The sequence below is a fragment of the Ambystoma mexicanum genome, chromosome 9 (genome assembly GCF_040938575.1).
Source record: "Ambystoma mexicanum isolate Mex_15411 chromosome 9, UKY_AmexF1_1, whole genome shotgun sequence".
Classification (NCBI taxonomy): Eukaryota; Metazoa; Chordata; class Amphibia; order Caudata; family Ambystomatidae; genus Ambystoma; species Ambystoma mexicanum.
Genome location: NC_090931.1, coordinates 853,075,413 through 853,094,239, shown reverse-complemented (window position 1 = coordinate 853,094,239; position 18,827 = coordinate 853,075,413). Strand labels below are relative to the sequence as shown.

At 44.0% G+C, this 18,827-nt stretch overlaps 1 protein-coding gene across 5 annotated transcripts in view; it reads left to right on the top strand.

Moving 5' to 3' along the window:
- The first annotated feature begins 1,548 nt into the window (after positions 1-1,548).
- IKZF2 (IKAROS family zinc finger 2) overlaps positions 1,549-18,827 on the top strand; it is a 203,926-nt gene continuing 186,647 nt past the window's right edge. For 4 of the 5 annotated variants that reach the window (XM_069615927.1, XM_069615923.1, XM_069615926.1 and 1 more), the window contains exon 1: positions 18,490-18,822. In XM_069615927.1, the coding sequence (XP_069472028.1) occupies positions 18,820-18,822 (3 nt within the window). In that variant the 5' untranslated portion in view covers positions 18,490-18,819. Of the gene's footprint in view, positions 1,960-18,489; positions 18,823-18,827 lie in introns of those variants that run through there. The other variant, XM_069615922.1, reaches the window with a different exon arrangement.

Genomic DNA, 18,827 nt, shown 5'->3' with positions numbered 1-18,827 from the left:
CTGTGCACTTGGCTCCGTTCTGTGTACATTTCATCATTTCCAAGACGTAGTGAGAAAAAAAGTGTAAAAACAAGTGACATAGCCCTAGCACATTTTTTGCACCACTTTTTGGGAAACGTGTAAATGCCTTCCGCAATTAACGATTGTGGGAGGCATTTACAGTGGATTCGTTTCGAATCTGCCTACTTTTAGACAGTGCTAAAAAAGACGGATTGCATAGGAATTCGCTGGTTTTATCCAAGCATTAAAATATCATGGTGGCATGAAACCAATCGTGTTGCAGGCGCAGTGAAATAGGTAGGCAGGCATGGTTAGTTTGTTGTGTGCTACCATTCAACCTGGAAACACTTTAAAAATCTGGCAGAGTGCAAAAAGAGGTGCAAAACCTGTTGCAAAAAAAAATTCCCAACAGGTTTTAGACCTGTTTTTGCGCTACCCCTGTAGTATTATTTTTTTTTTGGAGCTGTTTGCATTGCCACGCACATCAAGGAAAAAACTCCTTCAGAGCGCTAGCATTAAATAGGTTATATAGTGTGACCATGTATTACAGGAATAAAATACCCACAGCTGTAAGTACACAAAGGATTGTACAAGTCCCCTCTGACCTCTGTGGCATTATAAAGGCAGTTGACCCTAGGCCTCGTGCCTCTTTGTGGTCATGGAACACAACACTGGCTTGCAATATCCTTATGAGGTCAAGGGTTCTTTATCTCATGTCTTAACAAGGGCATTATTGTGTATATGATCATACTAGCAGTACACACTCAGGGTTGCCCGGGTCTGTAGCTGACATGTATGTGGGGGTCTGCTATGGCCTTGTGTATGTTATATAAAATTGCAAAGTCAGCAATCTCCCGGAATCGCCTTTACTGATAGCACAGGGCCGGACCCCACTCCACTCCTGTGCAGGGTGCATGGGTGGGGTTGGTCAAATTTCCCCATCGCCAGTATACCCTAAACTGGTATGCCGACCTCAGGCCAAAATTTCACCCACCAACTGTTCTGGGGTTGCAGCCAACTATGAACATGCAAACACACTTTAACAAATATATATATTGATTACCATATTGTACTTATACAACACCTAGTTGATCGTGCTTATTATATATAATATAGTTTATTTAGGCTTCACATCTTTCCCTGTCCGTGTTCTCTATTTCCACCTAACTTTAAAATGTGTCATACTTGAATTACTTACTTTATATTAGCGATATATAGTCAAAGACTTCCCCCACTGAAATGTCACGTGTCGGTTTAACAATAGCTATCATTATCCCCGCATTAGAGAGCTGAGGGGTGCGACTGTGATGTTTCCAGTCAATGATTTGCAGCAGGACAACTTCCCAGTCACGGCTACGGCAGCAGACGTTCAGCGACGACGTTGCACGGCCTATTTCTTGAACAGGTGAATGCATTCATGTGATGTGTGATGCATTTTTGCCCTCCGGTGTGTACTCTATTTGAAAATTCAATAAAGAAATGTAAATCTAAAACAAACCGACGCGTACTTTCTTTAAAGGAAGGCTGTGTCCTCGTGCCCGGCTGGGGGATGTGCGCTCCCATTTCCCTGTCTTCGCTCCTGCACACGGGGGAGAGAGAGGGAGGCGCTGCCGGGGCTGCCGAGCGAGTGCCCTGTCCTGTAATCGATTGCCGAGCGCCTTGAGCTGTACAGTAGCGATCGCCTGTGCGTGCCCGTCTGTCTGGGCAGGGCTGGCTCCGGCTGCATCCGTTTCTCTGCGTTTGACCAGCTGTCCCAGGCTCACCCCTGGCTGGCACCGCCGAAGATGGAGGAAGTAAGAGCCGGATTACCCTTAGCGACAGCGGCGGCACTGCCTTAGTTCCCGTAACCAGCCGCGACGCACGGCACCCGCGCTCCGCCGGACGGCGAGCCCCAGGGCAGGCGGGAGGAGCACCTGCCGCCGAGGGCACCGGCGGCGGGGATGGAGCCGGACTCATGAGGTAGCGCCGGCTTCCTTCTCTGGCAGTATGTCTGATGCTATGCTACTGTATGATGCCAGTTTGTGCAACACTTAACATGGCTTGAAAGGGGGACGCCGCGAATAACTAAAAATGAACGTACATTACGGGCTGCTCATATTGACGGGCGGTTGTCTAGCTGTCGCATCGCCGAAATGCCCTTAAAATGACATGGGTTTTATTATGAGGATGGGGCGAGAGGGGGAGGAGTTGGGGGCTGGAAAGTTGGCTGTCATTCTGTACTGTGCAGGCTGGCAATAGGATCCTCGACCTGTTGCTTCCCAGCAGGTATTGGGGTTGTGGGGGTTGGGCGAGGTGGAGTGCAGCATGCGCTGTCTGCTTTTTTTTAATACCCCTCGTGGCAGTGGGGACTGACTCCTTCCACAAACTGAATTGGCGCTTTAAAATTATAGGCGCAATTGTGCTGACCTCAAAAGGTGGCCACTGGCCAAACTCATCTGATGTGGTATATTTCTTCTATAAGCACACGCACGCCTATGCCTCTTGCCCCATATGGGAACATGCGCGCGGCAGCCGAAGCTTTCGGGAGAATGTGTGCACAGATAGCGCAAGTCCATGAGGCAACCTGCTTCCAGGCACTTCTGGGCTGAGCTGATGTGGCGGTGTTGTCATTGACAGGAAAGTCGTAACACTTCCCTCGGCCGCTCAGGCCTCTAACCCATTCGCCACAAAACAGTGATGGCGCCCTTTACCTGCTGCAGAATGTCTTTATTCCCAGAAATATAAAATAGGAACATCCGAGGTGGTGGGGCACTTCCTTAGAGTGGATGCGGGCGGGGGTTGCGAAGCGGCTGCAGGCCTGACACCTCACCTCGCCCGTGAGTCGGGCATGCTGCTGCGGTCCCCCACTGCTGGCTCTTGGAAAGGGCTGGCGAATGTCTTGGGTGACATGTCTCATCCTCGGTACTAAAAACAGCTGAACTTATATCGGAAAGAAAGTGAGACGCTTGTCCTGTGCATAGCCAAATGCTTGTCAGCAATTTAGCGAGAAGCTTGACCAAAGCACAGTTAAAAAAATGGAGAACCCGTCAGACGAGGCTTGTTGTGGGTGACATAGTGAAAGGTTTGAAAAAAACCGAACGGCGAAAAAAACGAACAGGAGCGCACCTGTTAGAAACCCAGCGAGAACTAGGCAGAAACGCGAGCAGCTGATCAAAACATCGCGAGAAGTATAAGGGACACACAGTGAAACACTGGATAGAAACATGGTGATAGGCTTGGCACGAGTCTAGCAAGGCCAAACTTTGCAGACATGTAGGGAGAAGCTTGTCAGGTGTATTGCCGCCCCTGCACCCGACCTGCAAACCTCAAGGTGTGCACCTGCCCGCACCACCACCACCGCCAGGCACAGCGCTCTGCTGCTTCCCACCTATGCATGTGCTTTATCAAAACCATACACACTTAAAATAAGCGGGAAACCATAGTTGCCAACAAGAGCCATTCCAATCTGTAGCTGCTTATCTTATCCGGGCCTGTTTTTTTTCTTTGCATTCTGGGACTTGTAGTCTGAGTTTTTGTAATGGGAAAATCAGAACTAAAAAGTCCAAGAAGGCAAAGATAAAAACAGGCCTGGATAAGCATTTACAGATTGGAATGGATCATGTTGGCAACTTTGAGAAACGTATCAGAAATATAGCAACAATTTGGCGGAACATTGTGAGAAGCTTACCAGGGAGATAACGAGACGTTTCTCAGAAACAGCGACAGGCTGGTCGAAAGTATTTTAACATCCACGGCAGAAACGTATTGAGTGACATTTTAGAGTCATAAGTAGAGGTGTGGTGTGTGAGGCACATAGTGAAGTTTGGCAGAACATAAAAAGAAATGTGCCCGAAGCATAATAAGAAGCTTGGCATACTACCTGGTAAGAAGCTTGACAGAATACCCGCAAGAAGCTCGGCAGAATACTTGGTAACACGCATGGCAGAGTACATAACAAGACGCTTGGCAGAATACATGGTAGGGCACATGGCAAACTACATGGTAAGATGCTTGGCAGGCTGCATAATAAGGAACTTAGTAGAGTACATGGTAGGTCACTTGGCAGATTACATACCCCGAAGCTTGGCAGAATATACGGTAACAAAAACTCGCCAGCCTACATAGTAAGGAGCTTGGCAGAATACACAGTGGGACACTTGGCAGAATACATGGTAAGAACGTAAATGGTAGGACACTTGGCAGAATACAAGGTAAGAAGTTTGGCAGAAAGCATGCTATGACAATTGGCAGACTACATAGTGCCAAGCTTTGCAGAATACATAGTATGAAGCTTGGGAGAATACGTGGTAGGTCACTTGGCAGAATACAAGGTAAGAAACTCGGCAGGCTTCATAGTAACAAGCTTGGCAGAATGTGGCAGATCACACAGTAAGAAGCTTGGCAGAATCGATTGTAGGGCACTTGACAGACCACATAGTAAGAAACTTGGTAGAATACATGGTCGGACACTTGGCAGAATACATGGTAGGAAATTTGGCAGACCACATGGTAAGAAGCTTGGCAGAAAGTATAGCTTGTCACAAAACATAGTAAGAAGCTTGACAGAATGCACGGTAGCAAGCTTGGCAAAATGCATGGTAACAAGTTTGACCAAATGCATAGCTTGTCAGAATACATGGCAGCGTACTTGGCAGACCACATAGTAAGAAGCTTGGCAGAATACATGGCAGGACATTTGGCAGAATACATAGTAAGAAGCTTGGGAGCATACATGGTAACAAGCTTGACCGAATGCATAGCTTGTCAGAATGCATATTAAAACGTTTGACAGAATACATGGTAGGACAGTTGGCAGACCACATGGTAAGAAGCTTGGCAGAATACATGGTAGGCTACTTGGCAGAATCCATGGTAAAACATTCACCAGTCTACATGGTAAGAGTCTTGGCAGAATACATGTTAGCAAGCTTGGCAGAATGCATAGAGTGTCAGAAAACATATTAAGAAGCTTGACAGAATACATGGATGTAAGCTTGGCAGAATGCATTGTAACAAGCTTCACCAAATGCATATCTTATGAGAATACATAGTAAGACGTTTGACAAAATATATGGCAGGACACTTGGCAGAATCCATGGTAAGAGATTCGCAGACTACATGGTCAGAAGCTTTGCAGAATGCATGGCAGCAAGCTTGGCAGAATTCATAGCTTGCCAGAAAACATAGTGAGAAGCTTGACAGAATACATGGTAGCAAGCTTGGCAGAATGCATGGTAACACGCATGATAAATGCATAGGTTATCAGAATAGTACAACGTTTGGCTAAATAGATGGTAGGACACTTGGCAGAATCCATGGTAAGAAATTCTGCAGATTACATGGTAAGACGCTTGTCAGAATTCTTGACAGCAAGCTTGGCAGAATGCATGGTAATAGGCATGACGAATGCATAGCTTTCCACAATACATAGTAAGACATTTGGCAGAATACATGGTCGGACACTTGGCGAACCACCTGGTAAGACATTTGGCAGATTACATGGTAAGAGTCTTGGCAGAATACACGTTAGCAAGCTTGGCAGAATCCATGGTAACAAGCTTCAAAAAATGCATAGTTTATCAGAATACATAGTAAGAAGTTTGGCAAAATACATGGTAGGACACTTGGCAGAATCCATGGTAAGACATTCTGCATATTACATGGTAAGAAGCTTGGCAGAATGCATGGCAGCAAGCTTTGCAGAATGCATAGCTTGTCAGAAAACACTGAGTAGCTCGAGAGAATACATGGTAGCAAGCTTGGCAGAATGCATGGTAACAAGCATTATGAATGCATAGCTTGTCAGAATTCATAGTACGGCATTTGGCAGAATACATGGTAAGAAATTCGGCAGACTACATGGTAAGAAGCTTGGCGGCAAGCTTGGCATAATGCATAACTTGGCAGTAAACATAGTAAGAAGCTTGACAGAATACATAGAAATAAGCTTGGCAGAATGCATTTTAACACGCTTCACCAAATGCATAGCTTATCAGAATACATAGTAAGATGTTTGGCAAAATACATGGTAGGACACTTGGCAGAATCCATGGTAAGAAATTCGGCAGACTACATGGTAGGAAGCTTAGCAGAATGCTTGGCAGCAAGCTTGGCAGAATGCATAGCTTGTCAGAAAACATAGTAAGAAGCTTGACAGAATACATGGGAGCAAACTTGGCAGAATGCATGGTAATAGGCATGACAAATGCATAGCTTGTCACAATACACAGTAAGATGCTTGACAGAATGCATGGTAGGACACTTGGCAGAATCCATGGTAAGACATTCAGCAGACTACATGGTAAGAAGCTTGGCAGAATGCTTGGCAGCAAGCTTGGCAGAATGCATAGCTTGTCAGAAAACATGGTAAGAAGCTTGACAGAATGCATGGTAACAAGCCTGGCAGGATGCATGGTAATAAGCATGACAAATGTATAGCTTGTCACAATACATAGTAAGACGTTTGGCAGAATACATGGTAGGACACTTGGCAAATCACACAGTAAGAAGCTTGGCAGAATCCATGGTAACAAGCTTCACAAAATGTATCGCTTATCAGAACACATAGTTTGACGTTTGGCAAAATTCATGGTAGGACACTTGGCAGAATCCATGGTAAGAAATTTGGCAGACTAAATGGTAAAAAGCTTGGCAGAATGCATGGCAGCAAGCTTGTCAGAATGCAATTATTGTCAGAAAACATAGTAAGCAGCTTGACAGAATACATGGTAGCAAGCTTGGCAGAATGCATGGTAAAAAGCATGATGAATGCATAGCTTGTCAGAATACATAGTACGATGTTTGACAGAATACATGGTAGGACACTTGGCAAATGACATATTAAGAAGCTTGGCAGAATCCATGGTGGGATATTTGGCAAACCACATAGTAAGACGCTTGGCAGAATCAATGGTAAGAAATTTGGCATAATACATGTTAAGAGTCTTGTCAGAATACATGGCAGCAATCTTGTCAGAATGCATAGCTTGTCAGAAAACATAGTAAGCAGCTTGACAGAATACATGGTAGCAAGCTTGGCAGAATGTATGGTAACAAGCATGATGAATTCATAGCTTGTCAGAATACATAGTACAACGTTTGGCAGAATACATGGTAAGACATTTGGTAGAATGCATGGCAGCAAGCTTGGCAGAATGCATAGCTTGGCAGAAAACATAGTAGGAAGCTTGAAATAATACATGGTAATAAGAATGACAAATGCACAGCTTGTGGCAATACATAGTAAGACGTTTAGCAGAATGCATGGTAGAACACTTGGCAAACCACCTAGTAAGAAGCTTGGCAGAATACATGGTAGGACACTTGGCAGAATCCATGGTAAGAAATTTGTCAGACTACATGTTAAGAAGCTAGGTAGAATGCTTGGCAGCAAGCTTGGCAGAATGCATAGCTTGTCAGAAAACATAGTAACAAGCTTGACAGAATACATGGTAACAAGCTTGGTAAAATGCATTGTAATAAACATGACAAATGCATAGCTTGTCACAATACATAGTAAGACGTTTGGCAGAAGACATGGTAGGACACTTGGCAGAGTCCATGTTAAGACATTCGGCAGACTACATGGTAAGAAGCTTGGCAGAATGCTTGGCAGCAAGCTTGGCAGCAAGCTTGGCAGAATGCTTGGCAGCAAGCTTGGCAGAAAACATAGCTTGGCAGAAAACATAGTAAGAAGCTTGACAGAATACATGGTAGGAAGCTTGGCAGAGTGCATTGTAACAAGCGTGGCAAATGCATAGCTTGTCAGAATACATAGTACAACGTTTGGCAGAATACATGGTAGGACACTTGGCAGAATCCATGGTAAGATATTCGGCAGACTACATGGTAAGAAGCTTAGCAGAATGCTTGGCAGCAAGCTTGGCAGAATGCATAGCTTATCAGAAACCATAGCAAGAGGTTTGGCAGAATACATGGTAACAAGCTTGGCCGAATGCATGGTAATAAGCATGACAAATGCATAGCTTGTCACAATACATAATAAGACGTTTGGCAGAAAATATGGTAGGACACTTGGCAGAATCCATGGTAAGAAAGTCAGCAGACTACATGGCAAGAAGCTTGGCAGAATGCTTGGCAGCAAGCTTGACAGAATGCATAGCTTATCAGAAAACATAGTAAGAAGCTTGCCAGAATAAATGTAATAAGCATGACAAATGCATAGCTTGTCACAATAGATAGTAAGACGTTTGGCAGAATACATGGTGGGACACTTGGCAAACCACATAGTAAGAAGCTTGGCAGAATCCATGGTAATAAGCTTGGCAGAATGCATCGAATCAAGCTTGGCAGAATGCATAGCTTGTCAGAAAACATAGTAAGCAGCTTGACAGAATATATGGTAGCAAGCTTGGCAGAATGCATGGTAACAAGCATGATGAATGCATAGCTTGTCAGAATACATAGTATGGCGTTTGGCAGGATGCATGGTAAGAAGCTTGGCAGAATGCATAGCTTGGCAAAAAACATAGTAAGAAGCTTGACAGAATACATGGTAAGGATCTTGGCAGAATGCATTGTAACAAGCATGGCAAATGCATAGCTTGTCACAATGCATAGCTTGTCACAATACATAGTAAGACATTTGGAAGAATACATGATAGGACACTTGGCAAACACATAGTAAGAAGCTCGGCAGGATACATAGTAGGACACTTGGCAGAATACATGTTAGCAAGCGTGGCAGAATACATGTTAGCAAGCTTGGCAGAATGCACAGCATGTCAGAAAACATATTAAGCTTGACAGAATACATGGCAACAAGCTTGACCAAATGTATAGCATGTCAGAATACATAGTACGCAGCAGAATACATGGTATGACACTTGGCAGAATGCATGGTAAGAAGCTTGGTAGAATGCATAGCTTGTCAGAAAACATAGTAAGAAGCTTGACAGAATACATGGTAATAAGCATGACAAATGCACAGCTTGTGACAATACATAGTAAGACTTTTAGCAGAATACATGGTAGGACACTTAGCAGAGTCCATGTTAAGACATTCGGCAGACTACATGGTAAGAAGCTTGGCAGAATGCTTGGCAGCAAGCTTGGCAGAATGCATAGCATGTCACAATACATAGTAAGACGTTGGGCAGAATACATGGTAGAGCACTTTTCAGAATCCATGGTAAGAAGCTTGGCAGAATGCATCGAATCAAGCTTGGCAGAATGCATAGCTTGTCAGAAAACATAGTAAGAAGCTTGACAGAATACATGGTAGGAAGCTTGGCAGAGTGCATTGTAGCAAACGTGGCAAATGCATAGCTTGTCAGAATACATAGTACGACGTTTGACAGAATACATGGTAGGACACTTAGCAGAGTCCATGTTAAGACATTCGGCAGACTACAAGGTAAGAAGCTTGGCAGAATGCTTGGCAGCAAGATTGGCAGAATGCATAGCTTGGCAGAAAACATAGTAAGAAGCTTGACAGAATACATGGTAGGAAGCTTGGCAGAGTGCATTGTAGCAAGCGTGGCAAATGCATAGCTTGTAAGAATACATAGTACGACGTTTGACAGAATACATCATAGGACACTTGGCAGAATCCATGGTAAGCAATTCGGCAGACTTCATGGTAAGAAGCTTAGCAGAATGCTTGGCAGCAAGCTTGGCAGAATGCATAGCTTGCCAGAAACCATAGCAAGAGGTTTGACAGAATACATGGTAACAAGCTTGGCCAAATGCATGGTAATAAGCATGACAAATGCATAGCTTGTCACAATACATAGTAAGACGCTTGGCGGAATACATGGTAGGACACTTAGCAGAGTCCATGTTAAGACATTCGGCAGACTACATGGTAAGAAGCTTGGCAGAATGCTTGGCAGCAAGCTTGGCAGAATGCTTGGCAGCAAGCTTGGCAGAATGCATAGCTTGGCAGAAAACATAGTAAGAAGCTTGATAGAATACATGGTAGGAAGCTTGGCAGAGTGCATTGTAGCAAGCGTGGCAAATGCATAGCTTGTCAGAATACATAGTACAACGTTTGGCAGAATACATCGTAGGACACTTGGCAGAATCCATGGTAAGCAATTCGGCAGACTTCATGGTAAGAAGCTTAACAGAATGCTTGGCAGCAAGCTTGGCAGAATGCATAGCTTGCCAGAAACCATAGCAAGAGGTTTGACAGAATACATGGTAACAAGCTTGGCCAAATGCATGGTAATAAGCATGACAAATGCATAGCTTGTCACAATACATAGTAAGACGTTTGGCAGAAAATATGGTAGGACACTTGGCAGAATCCATGGTAAGAAAGTCGGCAGACTACATGGTAAGAAGCTTGGCAGAATGCTTGGCAGCAAGCTTGACAGAATGCATAGCTTATCAGAAAATATAGTAAGAAGCTTGACAGAATAAATGTAATAAGCATGACAAATGCATAGCTTGTCACAATACATAGTAAGACGTTTGGCAGAATACATGGTGGGACACCTGGCAAACCACATAGGAAGAAGCTTGGCAGAATCCAAAGTAGGATAATTGGCAGACTACATGGTAAGAGTCTTGGCAGAATACATGTTAGCAGTCTTAACAGAATCCATGGTAACAAGCTTCACAAAATGCAAAGCATGTCACAATACATAGTAAGACGTTGGGCAGAATACATGGTAGGGCACTTTTCAGAATCCATGGTAAGAAGCTTGGCAGAATGCATCGAATCAAGCTTGGCAGAATGCATAGCTTGTCAGAAAACATAGTAAGAAGCTTGACAGAATACATGGTAGGAAGCTTGGCAGAGTGCATTGTAACAAGCGTGGCAAATGCATAGCTTGTCAGAATACATAGTACAACGTTTGGCAGAATACATTGTAGGACACGTGGCAGAATCCATGGTAAGAAATTCGGCACACTACATGGTAAGAAGCTTAGCAGAATGCTTGGCAGCAAGCTTGGCAGAATGCATAGCTTGTCAGAAACCATAGCAAGAGGTTTGACAGAATACATGGTAACAAGCTTGGCCGAATGCATGGTAATAAGCATGACAAATGCATAGCTTGTCACAATACATAGTAAGACGCTTGGCAGAATACATGGTAGGACACTTAGCAGAGTCCATGTTAAGACATTCGGCAGACTACATGGTAAGAAGCTTGTCAGAATGCTTGGCAGCAAGCTTGGCAGAATGCTTGGCAGCAAGCTTGGCAGAATGCATAGCTTGGCAGAAAACATAGTAAGAAGCTTGACAGATACATGGAAGGACGCTTGGCAGAGTGCATTGTAGCAAGCGTGGCAAATGCATAGCTTGTCAGAATACATAGTACGACGTTAGGCAGAATACATTGTAAGACACTTGGCAGAATCCATGGTAAGAAATTCGGCAGACTACATGGTAAGAAGCTTAGCAGAATGCTTGGCAGCAAGCTTGGCAGAATGCATAGCTTGTCAGAAAACATAGCAAGAGGTTTGACAGAATGCATGGTAACAAGCTTGGCCGAATGCATGGTAATAAGCATGACAAATGCATAGCTTGTCAGAAACCATAGCAAGAGGTTTGACAGAATACATGGTAACAAGCTTGGCCAAATGCATGGTAATAAGCATGACAAATGCATAGCTTGTCACAATACATAGTAAGACGCTTGGCAGAATACATGGTAGGACACTTAGCAGAGTCCATGTTAAGACATTCGGCAGACTACATGGTAAGAAGCTTGGCAGAATGCTTGGCAGCAAGCTTGGCAGAATGCTTGGCAGCAAGCTTGGCAGAATGCATAGCTTGGCAGAAAACATAGTAAGAAGCTTGACAGAATACATGGAAGGACGCTTGGCAGAGTCCATTGTAGCAAGCGTGGCAAATGCATAGCTTGTCAGAATACATAGTACGACGTTAGGCAGAATACATTGTAAGACAATTGGCAGAATCCATGGTAAGAAATTCGGCAGACTACATGGTAAGAAGCTTAGCAGAATGCTTGGCAGCAAGCTTGGCAGAATGCATAGCTTGTCAGAAACCATAGCAAGAGGTTTGACAGAATGCATGGTAACAAGCTTGGCCGAATGCATGGTAATAAGCATGACAAATGCATAGCTTGTCACAATACATAGTAAGACGTTTGGCAGAAAATATGGTAGGACACTTGGCAGAATCCATGGTAAGAAAGTCGGCAGACAACATGGTAAGAAGCTTGGCAGAATGCTTGGCAGCAAGCTTGACAGAATGTATAGTTTATCAGAAAACATAGTAAGAAGCTTGACAGAATAAATGTAATAAGTATGACAAATGCATAGCTTGTCACAATACATAGTAAGAGGTTTGGCAGAATACATGGTGGGACACTTGTCAAACCACATAGTAAGACGCTTGGCAGAATCCATGGTAGGATATTTGGCAGACTACATGGTAAGAGTCTTGGCAGAATACATGTTAGCAATCTTAACAGAATCCATGGTAACAAGCTTCACAAAATGCATAGCATGTCACAATACATAGTAAGACGTTGGGCAGAATACATGGTAGGGCACTTGTCAGAATCCATGGTAAGAAGCTTGGCAGAATGCATCGAATCAAGCTTGGCAGAATGCATAGAATACATAGAATACATGGTAGAACACTTGGCAAACCACATAGTAAGAAGCTTGGCAGAATACATGGCATGACAAATGCACAGCTTGTGACAATACATAGTAAGACGTTTAGCAGAATACATGGTAGAACACTTGGCAAACCACATAGTAAGAAGTTTGGCAGAATACATGGTAGGACACTTGGCAGAATCCATGGTTTGAAATTTGTCAGACTACATGTTAAGAAGCTAGGTAGAATGCTTGGCAGCAAGCTTGGCAGAATGCATAGCTTGTCAGAAAACATAGTAAGAAGCTTGACAGAATATATGGTAGCAAGCTTGGCAGAATGCATGGTAACAAGCATGATGAAGTATGGCGTTTGGCAGGATACATGGTAAGAAGCTTGGCAGAATGCATAGCTTGGCTAAAAACATAGTAAGAAGCTTGACAGAATACATGGTAAGGATCTTGGCAGAATGCATGGTAACAAGCATGGCAAATGCATGGCTTGTCACAATGCATAGCTTGTCACAATACATAGTAAGACGTTTGGAAGAATACATGATAGGACACTTGGCAAACACATAGTAAGAAGCTTGGCAGGATACATAGTAGGACACTTGGCAGAATACATGTTAGCAAGCGTGGCAGAATACATGTTAGCAAGATAATTCGGCAGACTACATGGTAAGAAGCTTGGCAGAATGCTTGGCAGCAAGCTTGACAGAATGCATAGCTTATCAGAAAACATAGTAAGAAGCTTGACAGAATAAATGTAATAAGCATGACAAATGCATAGCTTGTCACAATAGATAGTAAGACGTTTGGCAGAATACATGGTGGGACACTTGGCAAACCAAATAGTAAGAAGCTTGGCAGAATCCATGGTAATAAGCTTGGCAGAATGCATCGAATCAAGCTTGGCATAATGCATAGCTTGTCAGAAAACATAGTAAGCAGCTTGACAGAATATATGGTAGCAAGCTTGGCAGAATGCATGGTAACAAGCATGATGAATGCATAGCTTGTCAGAATACATAGTATGGCGTTTGGCAGGATACATGGTAAGAAGCTTGGCAGAATGCATAGCTTGGCAAAAAACATAGTAAGAAGCTTGACAGAATACATGGTAAGGATCTTGGCAGAATGCATTGTAACAAGCATGGCAAATGCATAGCTTGTCACAATGCATAGCTTGTCACAATACATAGTAAGACATTTGGAAGAATACATGATAGGACACTTGGCAAACACATAGTAAGAAGCTCGGCAGGATACATAGTAGGACACTTGGCAGAATACATGTTAGCAAGCGTGGCAGAATACATGTTAGCAAGCTTGGCAGAATGCATAGCATGTCAGAAAACATATTAAGCTTGACAGAATACATGGCAACAAGCTTGACCAAATGTATAGCATGTCAGAATACATAGTAAGACATTTCGCAGAATACATGGTATGACACTTGGCAGAATACATGGTAAGACATTCGGCAGAATGCATGGTAAGAAGCTTGGTAGAATGCATAGCTTGTCAGAAAACATAGTAAGAAGCTTGACAGAATACATGGTAATAAGCATGACAAATGCACAGCTTGTGACAATACATAGTAAGACGTTTAGCAGAATACATGGTAGAACACTTGGCAAACCACATAGTAAGAAGTTTGGCAGAATACATGGTAGGACACTTGGCAGAATCCATCGTTTGAAATTTTTCAGACTACATGTTAAGAAGCTAGGTAGAATGCTTGGCACCAAGCTTGGCAGAATGCATAGCTTGTCAGAAAACATAGTAAGAAGCTTGACAGAATATATGGTAGCAAGCTTGGCAGAATGCATGGTAACAAGCATGATGAAGTATGGCGTTTGGCAGGATACATGGTAAGAAGCTTGGCAGAATGCATAGCTTGGCTAAAAACATAGTAAGAAGCTTGACAGAATACATGGTAAGGATCTTGGCAGAATGCATGGTAACAAGCATGGCAAATGCATAGCTTGTCACAATGCATAGCTTGTCACAATACATAGTAAGACGTTTGGAAGAATACATGATAGGACACTTGGCAAACACATAGTAAGAAGCTTGGCAGGATACATAGTAGGACACTTGGCAGAATACATGTTAGCAAGCGTGGCAGAATACATTGTAGCAAGCTTGGCAAAATGCATAGCATGTCAGAAAACGTATTAAGCTTGACAGAATACATGGCAACAAGCTTGACCAAATGCATAGCATGTCAGAATACATAGTCAGACGTTTCGCAGCAGAATACATGGTATGACACTTGGCAGAATACATGGTAAGACATTCGGCAGAATGCATGGTAAGAAGCTTGGTAGAATGCATAGCTTGTCAGAAAACATAGTAAGAAGCTTGACAGAATACATGGTAATAAGCATGACAAATGCACAGCTTGTGACAATACATAGTAAGACGTTTAGCAGAATACATGGTAGAACACTTGGCAAACCACATAGTAAGAAGCTTGGCAGAATACATGGTAGGACACTTGGCAGAATACATGGTGAGAAATTTGTCAGACTACATGTTAAGAAGCTAGGTAGAATGCTTGGCAGCAAGCTTGGCAGAATGCATAGCTTGTTGGAAAACATATTAAGCTTGACAGAATACATGGCAACAAGCTTGACCAAATGCATAGCATGTCAGAATACATAATAAGACGTTTGGCAGAATACATGGTATGACACTTGGCAGAATACATGGTAAGAAATTCGGCAGACTACATGGTAAGAAGCTTGGTAGAATGCATAGCTTGTCAGAAAACACAGTAAGAAGTTTGGCAGAATACTTGGTAACAAGCTTGGGAGAATGCATGGTAACAAGATCGACAAATACTTTGCTTGTCAGAATAGACAGTAAGACGTTTGGCAGAATACATTTTAGGACACTCGGCAAAAATACCACAGTGAGAAAATTGTCAGAAACATGTTGTGAAGCTTGTCAGAAACAATGATAAGTGTGATAATGTCCACTCAGAAGCTTTCCAGAAACAGTTGGAAGTTTCTCAGAAAGGTAGTGAGTGGACTGGTAGAAATATAACATACAGTGTGAAGTTTAGCAGAAAGATAGAGGTTCTACAGAAGAGGCTCGTGGTGATTAGTGAGAATCTTGGCAGAAACATGGTGAGATTGTTGGCTGGAATATAAGGAGATGGTTGGCAGAAGATTGGTAGGACAATTGACAGAAACATAGTGGACACGTCTGAAAAAACGGAGACTTTCACTCTAAAATTAGCAGGAGGAGTGTAAGGTATTCCGAGCACCATGGCAGAATCATGGTAAGAGGCTTGGCTGGAATATAGGGAGAAGCTTGGCAGAAATATATTGGGACTGTTGGCTGAGATGCACTGAACATCATCAGAGAAACTGACATGTTTAGCGTAAGCTAGATCCTGGGATAAGCTTAGTAGAAACATGGTGTGAAACCTGACTGCAATATAAGGAGCGGTTTGGCAGCAACATAGTAGTGGGGTGGTTGTCTGAAACACAGTGAGCAACTCATGCGAAATAGTGTGAGCCGTGGTATGAGATTAACAAGTAGCTTGTCAGGATCAGGCAGGAAGTATGGCAGAAACATGGTGAGGTGGTTGGCTGGAATATAAGGAGAAGCTTGGCAGAAACATTGGGATGGTTTGATGCAGCAGAGTGAAGAACTCTAAAGAAACAGAATCTTGGAACAAACTTAGCAAGAGGTTGAGAGTGTTAGGGAGAGTGTTTGCAGAAACTGGAATATACGTAGAAGTTAGAAGAAGAATGGTGGGGCGGTTTGTAGAAACATAGTGAGGAAATCTGGAGAAACAGGGACAATGTTAGTATACACTTAGCAAGAGGCTTTTGAGTTCCTGGGAGATGCTTGGCAGAAACGGGCAGATACACTTGGTTGCAATATAAGGAGAGGTTTGGCAGACACATAGTGAGACGGTTGGCTGAAAAATATTGATGGACCATGAACAACAGTGAGCATCTTGGTATCAATTTAGCAAGAGGCTTGTGAGGTTTAGGGAGAGGCTTGACAGAAGCATGATGAGATTCTGGGATAGGATGTAAGGAGAATCTTGGAAGAAGAAGAGTGGGATGGTTGACTGAAACATAGTGATGACATCTGAAACAAAGAACCTCTTGTTATCAATTTAGCAAGAGGCTTCTGAAGACCAGGGAGAAGCTTGGCAGAAATATGATGAGATTCTGGGATAGGATGTAAGGAGAAGTTTGGCAGAAGGACAGTGGGACGGTTGGCTGAAACGTAGTGATGAAGTCTGAAAAACAGTGAGCATGTCTGTATCAGCTCAGCAAGAGGCTTGTGAAGATTAGGGAGAAGCTTGGCAGAAATATGATGAGATTCTGGGTTAGGATGTAAGGAGAAGTTTGGCAGAAGGACAGTGGGACGGTTGGCTGAAACGTAGTGATGAAGTCTGAAAAACAGTGAGCATGTCTGTATCAGCTCAGCAAGAGGCTTGTGAAGATTAGGGAGAAGCTTGGCAGTAACAGGATGAGATTCTGGGATAGGATGTAGGAGAAGCTTGGCAGAAGATTGGAGGGGTTGGTTGGCTGAAACATAGTAATGAAATCTGAAAAACTGAACAACTTGGTATCAATTTAGCAAGAGGGTTGTTTAGATTAGGGCGAAGCTTGGTAGAAACACAGTGAGATGCTTGGTTGGAATATAAGCAGAAGCTTGGCAGAAGATTGGAGGGGTGGTTGGTGGAAACATAGTGAACAATCCTGGAGCAAGAGCGAAAATCAGGGAGAAGCTTGGCAAAAAAAATAAAAAAAATGGGAAACTTGGCTGGAATCTATGGAGACGCTTGTCAGAAACATGTTTAAAAGCTTGGAGAAAACACAGAGAAACCTCTGCAGACTCTCGGAGGGAAAATAAGGCTAAGCTTGGCCGAAGCTTGGCCTGATCCTTTTAAGGAATAATGTTCAAAAGTGTGAAAGAATAAAGTTATGCGCTTGATGGAAACATAATGAGCAACTTGGCAGTAACCCAGCAAGCAAGAAGCTTGAGAGCCTCTGCAGGAATCGTTTCAGAAAAAGAGGGAAAAGCTTTGCTGAAGCAGGGACAAGTTCAGCTGATGCAGTGAGAAGCTTGGCAAAGCTTGGCAACGGCGTATTCAAGCACTTTGACACAATCCACTATCCAATAACGAAGCCTTGCTGTTACAGACACGCTTCCTTTGGGTAAGGTTTGGCGGCGCCAGTTTCAACTCCTGGGCCCCAAGGATTTGGAAAGCCCTATCACAACCACTCAGACAGCTTCCTTCAGTGCCACAGTTTAAGAAAGCACTCAAGACCTACCTTTTGATGGGGGAGGAGTTTAGTGAGACTAAAACATGCCACACTGCTTCTGATATCTTTATGTTCCTTGTCTGTGTGTTCTGTGAGCGCCTTGAGGCCCATGGGCGTGTTGGCGCTATATACAAATCCATTAGAATAGAATAGACTCTAGCTAGACATGACGACTGGTCGATATTTTGCATGATCACTGAGAGATTATTGGAGTAGCCCTGCCGAGGAGCATGATACAGGCCCTGGCAGACATGTTAGATACTGTGAAAAGCTTGCCAAAAGCAGGGCTGCGAGCACACGAGACGCTTGCCGGAATCATAGTGGCAAGCTTGACAGGAGAACTCTGGCGACAGGCTGCGTCCCGGGGCCCAAGCACTGTCAAGGGAGGTCTCCCGCCTGCCCCATGGACCCTTAGCTCTCCGTCCGGAACAGTACGTGTTATGAAGGGGCCTGCCCGCATCCCGCTCCCCGGCACCGATCATCGGGCACGTGCTGCTAGACAGGCTGTCCTGCCCTCCTGGGCCGCCCCCCCCCCTTTCTTGTCTCTCCTTCTATCCTGGTTTCTTTCTCAGCTGCTTTGGAAAGAACCGGTGCGTCCAGTTTTTTCTTCCTCTTGTAAATTGCAATGCTGGAGCTCTGACCTCTCTCTCTTTCTCTTTCTCTCTCTCTTTCCTGAAAGTACGTGACATTCCTGAGTAACTTTCCCTAACAGGACCATCCCAAAAGTGCTCCTTCCTCCGTCATTCGCTCTTCCCTCCCACAGAGAGCGGCTGCCTGCACCCGAGCCTCTGGCCTGCGCGCCCCAGACGCAGTGCCTCGCCTGTCGAGCTCTGCGGGGGGAGGAGAACGGGCCAGACCAAATCGACTGCCCCCCTCTCCCCCACCCCCCTTTATCATCTCCACTTTTTCCTCCGCCGATCTGACGTCCCGAACACAGACCACGTGATCCTATTTTGGGGGTCGGCCGCCTGGATCCGCTGTCACTCTCTTGGACATGGTGAT